The 18,491-nt window shown below is 43.2% G+C and overlaps 1 protein-coding gene across 3 annotated transcripts in view; it reads right to left on the bottom strand.

Moving 5' to 3' along the window:
* Positions 1 to 15,889, bottom strand: part of LOC142932865 (A-type potassium channel modulatory protein KCNIP2) — an 81,846-nt gene extending 65,957 nt beyond the window's left edge. For 2 of the 3 annotated variants that reach the window (XM_076076955.1, XM_076076956.1), the window contains exon 1: positions 15,817 to 15,889. In XM_076076955.1, the coding sequence (XP_075933070.1) occupies positions 15,817 to 15,889 (73 nt within the window). Of the gene's footprint in view, positions 1 to 15,812 lie in introns of all 3 variants that reach the window. The other variant, XM_076076954.1, reaches the window with a different exon arrangement.
* Positions 15,890 to 18,491: the final 2,602 nt, after the last annotated feature.

The raw sequence follows: 18,491 nt of genomic DNA, 5'->3' as shown, positions 1-18,491 counted from the left end.
TTTCTTTGCCAGAGTCATCTCCATGATTGGCTTGAACCTGTGGCCTCTCGCACAAACATGCTCCTTGTGGCTGCCAGAGTTGTCTCTATTCTACCTTCTCTGTGCTCATTTCAAAGTAGTTGTTAGGAGAGAAGTAAGTAAAGATAATTGGCTCATATACACAGGGGGCAACCCTCGGGCAGTTGAAGTAGGCCTATTGCACAGACACACACGCAAATACACAGCCGAAGATACACGCACACGCTGTACAGGTGGTTCATTAAAGTGCTTAAGTGACTGAGGAGAATGGGGGAATGAAGTGAGGCTATAGTCATTAACAGCTAAAGTCAGGTGGCATGACAGAGTCTAGCAAAGAGAGCATCTAATGACAGTGGAAAGGGGAAAGTGCCAGCTGAGAGTCGGACAAGATTACTTTCTTCAATAATATATTTTTGCCTCTGACGTCCACACAACTTGCAGCCATGAAATTTGGATAAGCTCCACAAGTGTGTGAATGCGTCAGTGTTTGTGTGTCTTTGTGTGCAATAATTGTATACGAGTGTGTGTGTGAAGCATGACACATCATTGTCCCCCTTTTATTTCAGTGTGGGGTGAGCTGAGGGAAGGAGAGACCCCTAGATGCCTGATCCGAACCACAGCTGGCGGAGGGCGATAAGACAAACAGGCTCCCCCATCAGGACGCAGCTGAATGGGAGCAGGAGGAGGAGAAGAGATGAGTGGAGAGGAGAGGATGGGGAAGAGAGGGGGGGGGGGGGGGGGGAGGTGAGCGGCAGATAAATGTCACTGTTTTATAAGACAGAATATGCTTGTATGTGTCCACGCACATGTCTGTGTGTATGTGTTCGTGTGGGCGAGTGTTTGAGATTTCATGCTGGGCCATTAACCGGTGCGATTAACCACATATTTCCCATCTGTCTATAACTTTCTATGTGCTATACTCAAAATGCCAAACTTTAGCAAGGTCAGAAAGACACAGACAGAAAAAAAAATAAAGTCCCCATTTGTAAGAAACAATTCACATATGAGTCACACCTAGAAGGAGAACGAGCACTGGCCTGTTAAGAACTGAGCAGCGCATTCCAGAGAAACAGCTTTGGCTGCAAAAGGTAAAAGGAAAGTACAATGAAGTTCAACTTAGCCATGTGACAAAGATTTCCACCGAAGTGAAAACTCCCCTCGCTTCATTTGTTTTCCACAATGACCTCGTGAAGGTGCCAGGTGGTAATTACAGCTAGGGTGGACGTGCATGCATTATTGCTGTTAAACAACCATCGTAAAAGGTGATTTGTGTTTTCAGGACAATAAAGGTGAACTCTCTGGCTGAGTAGAGGGGAGGCGTTGATGCCGGAGACGCATAAATTGTTCGAGGTGACCGTAAAATGTTACCTGCAAAAATGATCTCTGTATTTCTGCATGCGCTTATGCGCGCGTACAACGTAGTATCTCTGAGTGCACTAGAGCGTATCATCCATAATACAATCTGTAAGTGCTCCCACTTGAGTGGAGTGGAAACCTATACTTTGACACTCTGACACAGCAGCTGTCTTCTTGTGACAGAAAACAGCCTTTGCTGAGCTGGCTGAGGGAGGTGCGTTGATAAAAGAGGTGAGGAGCAGAACAGAGGCGAAGGGATTATTGTCGTAGCATTCCTGTCATCACTGCCACAATGCAGGTCGCAAATTCAGCAGAGAGAAGAGGGATGTCAGAAGAGAAGGGAGGAAGAGGGGAGGAGGATTTACTACTGAGCCAAGACGGCATGCACTTTGACTAACAAATGAGAGACAAAAGGTGTCATCAGCATTACCGAGGATCCTCAAATCCTTGAGACACATCATTTCATTTTTGTGCCAGAAGAGAGCTCTGACCAGCATCTCTCTATTCCTCTCTTCCCTTACTCAATCTCTCACGCACGCCATCAGGACGGCAAGAGTGGCTGCCAAACCTTCCATCGATTTCCTGCTGTACGCGCGCACACCCACACACTATGAGTGCCAATGTATGAGAGCCTGCCTTTCATTGCTGAGGTGTTTTTGCACCTTCCAAAGACCGCTTCAACATATTACCTCCTTTTTTTGACTATCACTGCTCATGCTAACTTGTATCTTGTATTTATTACAGAAAGAAAAAAAATATTAATGCTGCATAACACATGAAAGGCATCAGCCTCTTTTGTGCCACATACGTTTTCCAAGTTTTCCTGGGAGAGATGCCAGGGTAATTAACGTGTTAATTGTATGAAGAGGTCACATATTATAGTGATAAATCATAAAATAACAATTCTCAAATTGTACAATACTGAGGCTACACTTAATTATACATAGTAATGATATACATCAGCTCTTATTATTTCAAAGTTTGAGTCTTTAAAAAAAAAAAACACAAAGTACCAATCATTGCTTATTAGAGCAGAGCAGCAGTGCAGTCCTCATTGTTCCAGTCTATCTTTAGACCGCCTGTCTAACTCAAAGCTAAGTGAAGAGCAGTGCAGAGGATTGTTTAAAGAGCCGGTAGGAAACGGAGACATAGAGAGACCAATTCATCTCTGCTGCTGTAACAGCAAAGTATGGAGAAGCAGACTCGTGAAAGAGGAACACACACCTGTCTGTTTTTCTCTTCCCGTCTCTGTTGAAGGCATACCACCCACACACACACACATACACACACACACACAATATGTTGCAGGCTTTCCTTAGTGTGCCTTTCCCTCTGTTACTGTCTCCATTTAAACACAAAGCAGGAGATGGAGAAACCGAGGAACAGGAAGGCGCACAGATTCCCTCTGTTGCAGGTCTAGCACGGTGTATAACACATGCAGTCATTTCTGAGACTGAAAGTGGCTGCACACACATCAATGTAAGCTAGCCGTTAACAATGGCGGAGGGTCATAAACGCACGTTGACGTCATCTAGTTGTCTCTAAATCCCCCAAATCAACCCAGGGATCAACGGACACATACATCACTGTTCGCCTTTGTGTGGGAGAAAGAAGAACATTAAGGAGAAAACAACTGACAATTCTACCAATAACATGTAATATTCCTAAAGTTATCATTAGCTTTCAGATGTAGTGTGTAAAGTAAATCGTCCATCATTGATTCACTGCGCTGCAGGTTTGCAGGAAACTGGTCAAAGTCAACAGGCTTTGATGTGTGGAGGCTATTGGTGTGTTGCACATGATGAACCCCATCCCCTCCTTTCAGCCTGGGTAATAATAATGCATTTCATCCAAGGACAGAATGAAAGAGGTGCTAAAAATAATTCCCACAAGCATTATGCTGACAAAGGTGGACTAAGAGGCAGGCGAGTGGTGACAGAGGTTCTTTTCTAGCTGCTTGGAGGTGCTGACAGAGAGCAGCTGTAGTATTATAGTTCTGAATCAACAGATCAACAGGCATCAGTCTCACCTCCAGTGTGTGTGTGTGTGTGTGTGTGTCTGTGTGTGTGTGTGTGTGTGTGTGTGTGTGTGTGTGTGTGTGTGTGTGTGTGTGTGTGTGTGTGTGTTCGCGCTGTGTCTCACTTGATTGAAAGCTGGAAACTAATACTCACTAAATGGATGCTGCATTAGTCTGTACAACTTTGACTTGGTTTCCCTGCCTGGGAAGCCTGTTAAATCATTTTTTAAAAGAAACACGAGATAGGAGACCAGATGATAACGGTGCCGTCCAAGTTTTTAAGTTATTTCATTTTCGTCCCACAATTGACCTACAGGGTTGTATCTGAGCTTATTAAATTGTGTGTTTGAGTAGTGGCGTGTGTTTTTGTCTGGCTGCTTGCCCTGATCACATTTAACTGCATGTTAGATGTTTTATTCTGGAAGTCTTTGATAGAAATGGGAGAAGTTCAGAGAAAAAAGGATCCGAGACCAAAGCGACTCTCTGTTCACAAGCCATATAACAGAGAGGGACAACTGAGAGGGCCGCTAGAGATGACTTCTGTGGTCCTCTCTCTATCTCTCATTTACACACACACACACACACACACCTTTGATGTTCTTCTCACTAAACTCAAGATTTTTAAACAAAAGCGCAGGAATTACAAATTAAACACACATTCAAAAGGGGAAAATAAGCCAATGTCTTTTCAATGTGTCGTAATAAGTCAGTTATTCACAATAATGCACCGCACAGCCAATATAGTGCTCCTGCGACATGACGAGGTCATTCAGCAAACTTGACAATCTCAATGATGTTAGTCTGTGATTGTTTTTGCAGATTTCTCCCATTGGCGCTCTCCACTATTAACAGCCTGAAATGTTAAAAATGCATAACTGATAAATGAATAAAGGGCAGCTTATTGCATTAGAAATTTTTCACCATGGAAATACCCCAGATGGCCGGCTTGTACTGTAAAAGTCACTTCATAGCACAATGCCTGAAGGGCATTATTTACTTACATTATTTACCTTAAGTTGTTATTTTCTCTGACTGACTCATCTCTGACAGATAACATCTGACAGGCAGAAAGATCTTTTTTTTGCTTCTTTAACCTTAATCCGTGTTGACCCTGTCGACCATACTGAGCTAAAGGGCTAATGTGAACAATAATAGATCTCCCTTAGTGACAAATGACCCCTACACACATACACACAAAGATACATGCATATATACACACACATTATTTTTCCATTACTGTGAACAGTGCACTCACATCTAGTGAGCCCACCGAGGCATGAGAGCTGGGGCTGAAACTATTCATTTTACATCCACCTTAATCATCTTTTCCACCTCCGAGGAGAAGAGGAGCGGGTTAAGTCGGAAAACTTTAAAACTGGTACCGACTCTCATTGATAAAAGTGTGGCATGTAGAAGAGAAGAAATAAGGAGGGTGAAAAGTGAAGGTGAGAGAAGAAGTGAGAGGAATCTACAATAGACCTCTGCCTCTCGCTTGGCAAACTCTAATGACTCCCTAATGTGAAGATCTACTCAGGAATATCAACGCGGTGGAACTGTACTGCACAGACACTCCCACAAACACTTCAACACATTCACAAAAGCACACACAGCAACCAAGATGTTTCCCTGTTCTGAAGATCTGAGCTCTGTAACAACCTTTTGTTGGCTGAAACACCACAGCTCTGAGTAGCAGCCTCATTCATGTTTACAACTTGTAGCTACAACTTAATTAAAAAAGTGTAGATGAGCAGCATAAGCATACCATTAGACATCTACAGTATTTATTACGTAGGCGACACATTAAAACAACAGGTGTGGCCTTCTTACTTCTGCAGAGCTTTCACAAGCATATTGCTCCAAAAATAGATTGCTTCTTAAATTGATTAGCTCAAACTTGTGATGTGATATTGATCAAAGTATGAGGTCGATTCTTTTACCAGAGAAGTCTCATCCATCGGTTTGCAAAAACACACAGTCTGTTAATCAAAGAGGCATGTTACAGAATGGTAACATAAACTTAAAATCAACAAACCTAAAATCTTGGGTTGAGTACAGACACCAGGTTTTAGAGAGCACAGTAACTAGACCTTATAGCCAAGTATCATTTTTTGCCTTTGGGCAGTTATTTATTATACATAATTATAGCTACAGTGATGAATATGATTAGCATGTGATAGCTATCTAGGCATATAACTCACATAACTCACAAAAGTGAAACTGTAATTAACTGGTTCAATCCCCAAATGGTGCTCAACCTGCTCAGTGAGTCAGGAGCGCCATTATTCACCGTAAAGTCTCCTTTGATGCCAGAATCCAGCAGAGCGTCTCTCAGTCGTGATCACGCAGTAAGGAAACAAACAGGCCCATATTTCAGTGCATGGGTTGTATACTGGCCTCATTAATAATCGTTACTCCTCTTAACGACTTTCTGTGAATGTGCATCAGAACGTGCACACCTCGTTTTCTTAATTCACTCTCAGAAGGAAACATCTTGTGGTTGGGAAACAACAACCTTCAGACAGATGCTCTATGGCTTCCTTCAAGTACATTTTTACTACGGCCTTTATAGTTACATGCAATATTATTTACAGTGCTGCTCTGTGGAGGTATGAGTCACTGTTCAATATCACGCTTGGTCATGCGTGATGCATTGACTTGATTTTACAAACAAATCTAATACAGAGAAAGCATTTTCAGTCAGCTTTTATCTTTTATGCGTTTTATAAATATAAAAGTAACTCAGTCCCTCTGAGTTGATCCTGTATATATCTCCACCTGTCCACTTTAAGCTCCTAACATTTTCTCAAATGTTAGGGAAAAAATGTAATTACCTAAAGCAGTTTGAGCATTGGGCTGACTTAAGCGTTCCTCCAGAGGAGACATAAAGACCACGCTGTCAGGAAGTCGGACAACCCGGACCGGCAGGCCGCTGAGAACAGCCCAGCACTGTGAGACGGGTTTGGTGGCTACAGATGGAATTGCAGGTCAGGTGATGCCTTAGGACTCAAAGACTTATTGCCATATCGCAAAAAAGAAAATGTCCTGAGCATCCCACACATTCAAAAACATTCTTGTAATAAGATCATTAAATGTATAGTATGAACTAAGCAAGCACTATTGTCAATTTTAAATTGTTGTGTGTGATGCCGTTGGAGTCTCGACTTACAAGCTATTAGCTAACGTTGGTCACCAACTCCAAAGTCAAACCTATCTGGATAACTGGAAGGAACGGCTTCTCGGTTAAGTAACATGATTGATTATTTTTGGTGAAAGGAAAAATACAAATACATAACTGAAAGTTAAGTTAGGCTCTTTCGGCAGCTCTCTCTCTCTCTCTCTCTGACATTAAGCTCTGGTCCACCTTTGATGGCAATGTCAGTGGCTGTTGCTCTACTCCAGGTCGATAATGATCCCTTTGCCGTCATGACTGTCACTCCACCAATCAATCAAACCTGCCTGTGTGCGAGTCTTATTCTGTGCGTGTTTTTGCACTTGCTGATTAGAGTGACTCCATTAACTCTTATGGAATTCTTGTGCCAGGCCGTGGTGCCTGGGGAGAAGCACTTATGGAACGTCAGGTTGCTGTGTGAGTAATCGGTTTACCAGTGCCAGAGGGAGATAGCGGGGGGGAATAGAATTTTCAAGCCCCACAGCCAGCAAGCAAACATCCAGAGCGAGCAGTGTGCAGTGGAGATGATTAAACCAAATGGATTTTCAAGTACACAAATATGTTGTTGGACTTCTAAAGTCCGTGTATTTACAAGTGTGCAGTTTGGCGCGGCTGCCTAGGGGAAGTCCAGCCGAGTCAAGAGACAATGGAAAAGCTCAGTGAAGCTGAACGCAAAGTCCCCAGCTCAGCATTTCAACATTTGACAATACCCTCTCTCACACAATTGTAATACCTTGAACCATATTGCAGCCTCCAAATGCTATCGGTCCTGGTTCCTTCTACCTTGTCCCACGTTGCATATTTAGCTGGTTGCGGATTTGGCTGACTTCAGCAACTCTCCTGGGAGAGATAAAGACCGAGTTGTCTGGAAGTGTCCCCTCTGACAACCTGGCCCCAGGCTGACAGAGGAGCAATGATGAAGGCAGCCATTTTGGGGGACAGAGCAAGGGCAGCTAGGCCCGTCAGCGAGCTAATGATGCTGGACAATAATACAATATGTTGTCTGACGACACGAGCATAGATTTTAAGATTCTTAGTATTGATAGGAAATTCAAATTAGATTCTCTCCGTCTAGCATGTCGTCTACTTGTATCATTTGTTTAACTTCTCCACACATTTTACAGCAGAAACTGATCGTGGCAGACTGTGTTTGATGGATGTCGATGTTTGTTTTGATAAAGGAGCCCACGAGAAGTCATATTTTAATTGGATTTTGGGGGTTGACTTGTAAAGTAAACTTAAAAGCTGATCTTTACCATTAAATCTCAATCTTTCCTTCAAATCACAACAGAAAAATGTAACATGTTACCCTCAGTTAGTTCAGTATCTACAGTCCAGGTAAAACACCCCTGACCGTTTAGACTCATATGGCATGAGAATGAATAGAAACTGTCATTCTCCATTTAACAGAGCTTGATTGGGCTAACAGTTACTCACTCTGTCCATTGAGCAGTGTTCAGTTTATTCTGACTGGTAGTCTAACTGACAGATATTGACTAGGCGTTGCCCTCTGTGCTTGCCTCTCCGACTGTGCACGCGCATGTGTGTATATGCATGTGTGTTCGTGTGAATGTGCACGCCTGTGTGTTATTGACTAGACCTTGTCCAAAGTTTTGTCAGAGCTAACTGATTGATTGTAAGACCGGCTGCAGTCTTCTCCTGCGCTGTCATCCCTCAGGCCAAAACCCTGTGTGTGTGTGTGTGTGTGTGTGAGAGAGATTTTGATTTCGACAAGAGCAAACCTCAGGCTCTCTCTAATCACCTCCACCTCCTTATCACTCTCTGCTGTGCTGTCAATCACAGTGAAGTTGTTACTGAAGAACCTTCAGTGAATAGAGTAAATGTCCTCAGCAGGCCTGTTCACAACTAAATTACAGTCACTCCTTAGCCATGCTTCCATTCAATTGTCAAGCAAACCTTTGAAATGTGGCAAAAGAATAAATGCGAATCAGACGCGTTTCAACTGGTTTGGAGCGTATAAACAGTAGTAGTTTCATCAGATGTTAGCGCTATAGGTCATGCATAGCTGTAATTGTTGCCTTGGCCATCTAATCCATCTACAAGAGAAAAAATGGAGAGGTCGTCAGGAATATATTTTAATTGGGTAAGTTTAACTATTGGCCATGTTTCATGCTGTCTGGAAACCAACACAAACATTTGCACGTTATGGGAATATCTGAGAAGACAGTGACAGTAGAACCAGCTGATCAGTCATGCGAGGTAAATGTTCGTTGTGCCTTCTCTACTTTTCTCACACACACACACACGATGAAGGGGAAGGCAACAAATTCTTAAAAATCATTCGTACGCAGCATCTTTTGTTAAAAGTCAATTTTTCACACGTGCACCACTTAAATGAGTAAAAGAACAATGAGAAAGATTGCCGCGCACACTTCTGCAGGCATCATTTCGATGGCAGTCACGTGTGCCCTTCAGACATCCTCTACACAAATGTTTACAGCTTCCCCCACACAACACACGCACACCCAGTGATCCCCCATCTCCAATCTGAGACGTGCAACCTGATAACCTCTGATGACAAAGGAATCTTTCTTACATACACCCACACACACACACACACACACACACACAGATACAAAATGAGTCAAAGTGCACAAAGAAAGGGGAACAGGGTTGCGACCTACATTGTATTAGCATTGTTTGGCTATCTGCTGGTCTCTCCTCTTCCCCATACTGATGAGCTACTATGAGTCTGATGGAGAATGGCTGAGCTAATGGACAGAAAATCATCCTGTAATGCAGATCAGATGTTGTGAGTGACAGTACAGCAACGCGAGAGAGAGACACACAATGAATGACACGGGGCTCTGTCACACTCAGAGACACTTTGAGTCACTTTGAGTCACTCGATCAATCAGCCGCTTGTTGATGAATATCTCCGACAAGGAAAAAGCATCAGATTGATGATGACGGGGAGGGAAAAAAAATGATTGTACATTTGCTAAACACTGAATCAAATATTTCTTCCAATTTACATTCCCCGCTGCCCCATTATTCCTTCATCCTCAGATGTACATCGACTTTTCCTAGGCAAATTCTGCTCCTCCCTCCCGCCTTCCCATCTCCCTTTGCTTCGTTCTTCATTCTCTCCCCTCCTCTCCTCCCTGCAGGCTTTTATAAATTAATGTGTTTACAGAGAAGGATAAGAAGGAGAGGAGAAGGGGTGGGGGGGGGGGGGGGGGGGACAAGGGAGAGGTGAGCAGGGCTTATTTTAATTAACGATCTCCCCGCTCCTCCGTAGATTCGGTCAAAGATTAAAACTGGTTAGGATTGACGCTGGCTTCCAGGCCCATTAGGCCACTGGGGCCTGAAAGAGTCGGAGAAGAGGGAGGCACAAGAGGGGTCGGGGGGGGGGGGGGGGGGGGGGCAGTTTGGTTCGAGGATGGACAATGGGAAAGCTAAAAGGTGAAGTCAACGATAGGGGGGCAGACAAAAGTGGGAGAGCAGAGGAGGAGAGGCGGGATGAACAAGGGCACGGAAAATGAGACACTGAAGACACTCAGAAATATTGACGATATTGTTACGTAATCTAATCTGTGAGAGTGAAGACAGAGTGAGGGGGAGGAGTGTGATAGAGTGAGAGGAAAAAGAGAGTGCAGCTTAAGTGGGGACTGTCAGTCAAAATATTTAGAAATGTAGGAGACATTAGGGAGAGGAGAGGGAAGAATAAATGGGCAATTACATACTGTGAGCTCCTTTATTTCTACATGCAAACATCCACTTTACCTTAAAAAGGCACACATTTAAATGTCAGAGAGAACTCAGGTCTCAGGCGGCAGCACCTATATCATTACAGGTCAGACTGCACTGATGCATTGGCAAGAGGAGCTTTTATAATAGGTAACACCTTCTACATACAGTCTTCCAACTAACTCATCTTCCATCCTTCCTTCCCGTCTTTCTTTATTATTTCCTTCTATCCTTCCCACGATGATGTAGCCAATGTGACAGATAAGCCTAAGTGAACCACTCCAAGCAGTTTCCTCCATGTAGGAATCCAGTCATTTCACATCGGCAATCCTGGCACTTCCAGAAGCAACCCGGGCCCGGGAACCCAGAGAGGATCCCTGACGAGGCAGTGTATGTCACACATGTCACGGCACATCGGATGACACATTAAATCAAGTATTTTAATTAGTGCCAGTGGCCATTACGATTCTAGCTGCAGCAAATACTGTCATGCCGGGAAGGCGACTCCAGGCTGAATTCCCTCTGTCAGGCTCGATTATGAAAGCAATCTCAGCCCTGGAATCGTTTTGATCTAGCAATTGTAAATTATTATTTCCACAATGGGGGCTCTGCATCAATCAGGAGGTTGGGGTGTGTGTGTGTGTGTGTGTGTGTGTGTGTCCCGTTGCTTCCAGACCAGCTACAGTAATGCCATTCCCTTAAACACCTCTACCCTCTCTCTCTGGCACGGCTCTTAATGCCAGAGCTTTTCAAATTGCTCATTAAGAGCTGTGTGTGTGTTTGTGTGAGAGAAATGAACTGTCCAGATTCATCAAAGGGTAAACATCTCTCCGAGAGCCGAGAGCTGAGCTGCTGCGTGAGACAAGTCAGCTATAGAGGACATTCTACATATTTGTTACGTTAGGTTAAGTAAGACTTCACCTCAAGTAATGACTGAAGGCCTTGTTGCCATTACCATTAGTATCACGCACATTTTGAAGTAGAAGAGGAAACATGGACATTAGCCAACTTCTGACCAATCTTCCCAACCTAGTTTATTCGCTCCACTTCAACCAGTTCATGGAAATGTGCCCAATTCACATTTCTGTTTTGCAACATTTCTAAAGCTCGATAAATTTCACTTGACAATTGAATGGAAACCTACAACAAATGTTTGTCTCGTGGACTGTATATAAGAAGTGGACTTAGTCATTGTGACGTCAACCATCGGTCTGTGGAATGTCGTTTCGAGGCCTCGAGTTCGGCAATTTCACAGTCGCCATGTTGGTTTTTTTTTGCAACCAATGAAGAGAAGTTACTATATTTGGAATGCGGAGGAGTGATGTAGAGTAGTCGTGTACGGCTCTGGTAGCGGCAGCGACCTGTCAATCACAGTAAGCCCGCCCTGAAGCATACTCCGTTTTATGGGCTATTTAACTCTAAAAAGGGACCATAATTTACTAAATAAGCACCATGCTGTATTGAAGAAGACTTGAAACTAGCGATTGAGACCATAAACTCATGTTTACAATGTTTACTGAGGTAATAAATCAAGTAAGAAGTAGGGTCATTTTCTCAGACTTCCATACAATTAAACTTCTTTCTGCAAACAGAGGAGTCGCCCCCTGCTGGTCAGTATAGACAATGCAAGTTTTAAGACACTTCCTTATGGCTTCACTCGGCAGAACCAGAGGTCACTTCTCGTTTGTCTATGGTATAAAGTGTATGTGTATGTGTGCGCGTGTGTGTGTAAATCTGCACTAGTGTGTAATTTGTGCTGACTGTTGAGAGTTGGGCAATCAGCTCACTTTGCCAAAATGGATATACAGCTAATCTAAGAGATGACTTCATTGCCCGACTTATCCTCCACAGTGAACATCACACACACACACACACACACACACACACACACACACACACACACACACACACACACACACACACACACAAGAAGGTGTTTGTACACAATATTGTCTTCTATCCGAGTGCGTCTTTACTACGTGCACACATTTACAAATAAACTTGAATGCCCCATTTTCTGGACTCCTTCATACTCATTTTTGAGCTGACCACCAAACAAAACAAAGAGTACAAGATTTCACCGAAGAATACACATACACTTCGAGGGGGCCGTAAAATGTTCACAAATGGTAAATCGCAGTTACCTCACCCAAATATATTCAATTTACTATTGTTAAAGAAGACGAAAGAAACGACCAAAAATTCACAAAAACTAAATTAAAAACATTTTGGGCATTTTCGCTTTAGAAAATGACTTTGAATGAATTTCCTGTTTATTTACTAATCCTTTTACTTCTAAACAGAGAACAAATTTCTCACTAAAGCGGTGGTGATTATCCCTCTGCACTCCAGCAATTCATGTATGCTTAAACTATTGACCATTGATGTAAAAAAAACATTGATGTAAAGAAAACAAGGGTTTGGCAAGTTTGGATTTGACAGATCCTTCAGAGCTTGAAGGGAAAAAAAGAACAAACCATAAATGAACATCAAGTTAGAGTGGCGTGATAAAGCAAAGACCACAATGCAACCAAACAATATACCTCAAAAGTTGTAATGATATATTTAAAAACACCAACATGAGATGATGCACACTATTACCTCACAGAACAAAGGGTTGTATTCTGGACTTGAGCGAAGAGAAGGAAGCGTGACAAGGTTGAGATAATAGATGCATATGTAGAGAGAAGCCATTGTGTGTGTGTGTGTGTGTGTGTGTGTGTGTGTGTGTGTGTGTGTGTGTGTGTGTGTGTGTGTGTGTGTGTGCGATATGATTTCTCTTGAGTGTGGCTTGTGAGGTGGAAGAGGAGATTACTGCACCACGCTTCTATAATTACCTCTCATCTCTCTCAGCCGGTGCTCTTCAACACAACGGGGAACGCCAGGCTACCACACACTCCGGCACATGCACACACACAGTGGGGCGCACTTACAGTACAATGTAGCAGGCTGAGAGGGAGTTATTTCGAGAGGGTTACATTTCACTCAAATGGTGATAGGAGACCACCCACACTACCTTGAAGCAACACAGGTCAGCTTTGCTTTCAGCGCACACACACACACACACACATACACTATCTCGCTGTAAGTATAAGAGTGACTCACCTGTAGCGGTCCTTCCCACACAAGAGAACCCATTTAAGAATCCATTCTCTCAAGTCATGCACTCACATCACCCTACAGCCTATACTTTTGCATTTTAGTGGGAATTATGCAGAAAATCACCTGTTCTCTCTCTCTGTCTCTCTCTCTCTCACACACACACACACACACACACACACACACACACACACGCACACTTTGCGGGCAGCTGTGTATATGAAAAATCCTATGACCAGAAATATTTCTCCACCGATTTAGCTGCATCACCTCTCCATTACACTGACTGTTCTTGGTAAGAGCCAGCCTTAATAACCATCCAAACCATCGGGGCTAAGTATGTTTTCGAGTTGACAGCGTCTTACAAAGATTAATCAACCATGCAATTCAAAGCTTTGAAAAAGTCATTAAAAACTATGCCACAAGTAAATTGCTCCGCCACACTGAATGACTTGGTCCCTCTCCCCCTCCCCTCGCTCAACTATTTAAAAAAGCAATATGACTTCTTGTGGACAGTCAGACACAGGGGACCACTTCAACAAGCCGGACTGAAGAGAGGGGATGAAAGAGGAAAGAGCGAGGACAAAATAATGATTCTTCTGAGGAGTTTAGATTTACATTACAGAAAGTTTCATCTCCTTCACTGTCACATTTACTAATCCCCCCCATAATGCATCTCATTCGCAGGTGTGTGTTGCACACTAATCTGCAAATGATTACAGAGACAAAAGGTAAACTTCCACGGCTGCTGAAGTGTGCTGAAGTGTGTTGAAGTGTGTTGTGTAGTCTCTTAGAAGCCCTGCAAGGCTCCGTGTTTGTCCAGGCATGACGGCCAGCACACTGTGTGGTTTGGCCGACATGACTTACAATTCCCATATTGAGTAGTAAAGCCTGATGGATGTTTTAGAATTCGGCAGAACAAATTTGAATTCTTTTCTTTTTTGTGACTTTCAACAATGGACTGTAGAAAAGTGAAGCTGCTGCCTCCGAAACTCACCCACACATACATACCCACACACATGCACAACTATTCAAAGATAAACCCAGCACAAGATACACACATACTGAAGGTCTGTTGCACACACACACACACACACACACAAACATGGTTTCACTGAGACACCTTGCAATCTTTTCCTAATTTGGGAACCATTCAATTTGGGAGAGAGTGCTGTTTAGCTGCTAATGTGAGGACTTGTGCAAATGAGATTATAGTGTTCCCGTGGAGCCAGAGGCACACAGCTGTCTGGACAGGCACTGTTTCCCTCTGCAGGCCTGAGATGTGTTCAGGCATTAAAGCAAGCATTTTCTCTAAACAGCTGGCAATTAACATACAAACGGCGCTCACATAAGCAGGGGAGAGCTGTGGGCTATAATGTGACAATGAGAGGCTGTGGTGACAGGGAAACACCTCAAGAGAGTGCTCAGCTCACATGAGCACATACAAAGCGCAGGTATATATGCAGGAAAGCTCGCTGCCACTCAATGAAGTGCTTCATTATAACGCGATAAAACTGGTGTGTGTCAAGTACCAAGTACACACAACACACGAGGGGAAATAAAGCACAATACAGGGACACGTTTTGATTCAATGCACGGAGCTGACGCCAACAAACGAAAGTGCGCATAAATTGACCCCGTTTGAAAATCCACATGGCATTGAGTGTGGCTCAGGTGTCTGCTGTGCTTGCAGACACATCAGCTCTTTTTCAAAACTACAAACCCAGACTTCGGCGGATAGCACACTCACAGCGACACGAGAGTCAGAAGTGATAACAAACCAAAGCAGAGGAATCTGCTCCACAATTCGGGCATCATCAGTTCGGTCAGACAGGTGTTACCCACCGGCCCGCCCCGCAGCGCTTTACACAACAGCCGAGACATCGACAATAAGGTGGTCTCCCATAGCTGAGCCGGCACCAGCAAACATCACATTGTTGTCTTAAATATCATCCAACATTACGCACCACATTATGCAACCACACTGACATGCAACAATAACATTACAAGATTCAATGTGTATTTTTTTCCAATTATATATTTGTTTTCAACTCGTCGCCATTCTCTCTTTTATCCCCTCGGATAAATAAAAATGAAATGTATTTATTTACCCAAAGAAGGCTAGTAGCATTTATGTTCCACTACAAGCAACTACATGAATAAAATAAATGGTGTTACCCCGGAAGCTGGTTATTTAAGTAGCTATGAGAAAGACTTAACTTAGCCTGTAAACTTTCTCTACAAATGAACTCTCAATATATGTAACATATTTAGTCGTTTTTCCTTAGGCGATGAGATGAATGACGAACAGGTTGAGACATTCCAAAGCCACCTGAAGTTAGGTGGACCCGGGCTCCTCTTAGATTATCAGACGAACATATTGAATCTTTCTTTTTGCAGACAATCGTACAACATGCACCGGTGTGTCAGACGCCGGTTTACTCACCCGTGAGCTGGTCATAGGATCCGTCCAGCTCTCTGGAGTCCGACAAGCTTTGGTCACGGTTTTTCGCCTTCATTTTCCCCGCGTGCGCCGGAATGTGGAACTGTGGCAAAGAGCTGATATATTGGCGATTCTACGTGGGAAAACAGTGGTTTTGTTGTACGCCTTCACGTAAGATGGCTACAAGTATGCTACCGTTAAGAAGTCATAATTGATTTGCCATAAATAAAAATAAAGAGAGAGAGAGCCATGTAAGTTGTTTTTCCCGTGTCTGTTTCTGTGTGCGCTCTCGGCATCCAGGAGGAGTGAACCAAGCGCGCTTCTGGTCGGCACTCTCACACGGGCTGGCACGCGCGCACACACACACACACACACACAGACAGAGGGGACAAAGAGAAAAACGTATACAAACAGAAAACATCTATCTATCTATACATTGCTTTGGTTTGCTTTTTTTTTGGAGAACAAAGGTACACTTAGCCAAAATATGAATATGACAATGGTGAGTTCCCCAACATTTCCCCCCTGTGGGAATAAGCAATATGACAACACTTTGCAACATGATACACAAATTAATGAGTAGTTACCAAGAAACGAATGAGGAACAAATCAGGAACGACTGGATAACGAATAGCAAAAGCATGCTAGATTTTAAAATGAGTCAATGAAAGTAGCTAGCAGCAGTAGCTCCAAAAGTTGCTCAAATTAGCAAGAAAGTCTCCAAATCAGGAACACCGACACCGTTAATGAGTCATCTGTGTCGGTCACTGGCTGATTAATCAGGGACAACTCATGAAGAAAGTCCTTACTCCGATCCACAGACACTTGTGGATTAATCATTAGCCTTCCTAATGATCTATCAATGATATTGTTTATTCCTGTCTGTTCAGAAACTCATCAATATCTACTACAGTCCTTCAGAGTTATGTCGTTCCTGATTTGTTCCTCACTCCTTCCCCAGTAATAACTCACATTTTGGGTATCGCATTGTAAAGTGTAACCAGCAATATCTATCTGGCTCCATTCATGCAGAATCTCACTCAGTGAGTTGGTCGCCAGCCTGCCACTCTGCCATTACCATCAAATCCTCTCCTGATGTTCTCCACTGAGTCAAAGCTGTGTCTGATGTGTACAGAGACATCAGCAGGAGCAACAAGGAGCACACTGCTGCTGCCAGGCAGAGGTTCTGTGACTATATCTGATCTATAAATACTCCCTGGCTCTGGGAAGCCTTGCGTCTATCCCTTTCCTCCTCTTCCTTTCGGTGTCTTTTCCTCTCTTTGCCTCACTCCTGCTTGCTTACAGAATTACATTTGGTCACAATCTGTCACGCAATCTGTCTTTGATGCCATATTTTCCTACATTATATCAGGATTTGCATCAATAACGCTCTCCATCCCTCTATCCATCCGTTTGCAGTATGAATAATTGTAATACTTTCTTTTTATAGTAACTGTGTGGTGAAGTTATTCTTTTATTTAGATGTTCACACTCTTTTGACTCCCGCTGAATGAAGAGTGTAAACTGTAGAATGCTGGGTGCTAGATTCCCTCCCTGTTCACCACTGCGCTCAGTCATCCATCCTGATCTCTCAGGAATCAATTGACATCGGAATCAGACACGTGTCACAAAAACGTTGGCCATAAGACCTTGTCTTCAGATGGCGCTGCCTGATGTGTCATATCTGTCACTGCAATAACCATTCAAGTGTGCATTTGTCACATGTAGCAGTGCACGTGAGATGTTGCCCTTGACCTGCCCGTTATGTGAGCATATAGTGAAGTGTGACACTGAAAGAGGATGGTGTTGTTGATGAAGGTTTGGCTTCTGTGAGAGATAAGATGTTGTAATCATCTTATTTGATTTAGTTCTACGTCAGGTCTCAGAGTGGTTGTTTTTACTATCAAATATGCCTTGAAAGACTGCAGCTGAAAGTTGGTAGTTTTGACTTCCACAGAGAAAGGAGCTCAGCTGTGAAAGTCATGTTGATTACAATAGACTCCAAGGGCCCAGTATGCTTCAAACTGGGTGCTTGTGGGATTGTCCAACAGCATCAGAAGGCCCCTTCCGACACGCTTCTCTCATGCAAGAAGAGGGGAGGCTGCACCTGACAATTTTTGTAACTTTATAAAACCGTCAATCCGACCCCACTTCTTGCAGCGATTATTCAGGTGTTCACAGGTGCAAACGTAAGGCAGGATGTGAACCCGTCTTTCAAACTCTTTTTTCATCAATTCAAAAACTACTTCTCCAACTTTGCGAGTGACCAACTGAGGGCAACACTGCTAATGTTGAGAATCCGTGTTTGTACAATTTATTGCGCTGAGAGTATATCTTAAACAGTGTCATGATGTCATGACGTAATTGGACGACACATCAAATGAATTTGTTTGTTTCAAATGATTCAAATCAGATATCACTTTTTAAATAACTCAGTGTAATATTTGCTCTAAACAATCTTGCCAAAAAATGCCTAAATATTCATTTGTAGGTGTGATTAATAAGTGTTATTTGTTACTTGTAACTGACATGCTGACAACTGTGGAATCTACAATACCATTAAATGAAGCTGGTCACAGCGGTTGGTCTCAACGAGAGGCAAAACTGCACTCACTCTGATTGAAATTGACATCGTGTCATTATACAGCATAATTAAGAATTTGCTTCTTGTTTGTTTG

The sequence above is a fragment of the Anarhichas minor genome, unplaced genomic scaffold, assembly GCF_050575085.1.
Source record: "Anarhichas minor isolate MPS153535 unplaced genomic scaffold, ASM5057508v1 ptg000058l, whole genome shotgun sequence".
Lineage (NCBI taxonomy): Eukaryota > Metazoa > Chordata > Actinopteri > Perciformes > Anarhichadidae > Anarhichas > Anarhichas minor.
Note: the sequence above shows the minus strand (reverse complement) of the source record. Positions and strands in the feature narration are given on the sequence as shown.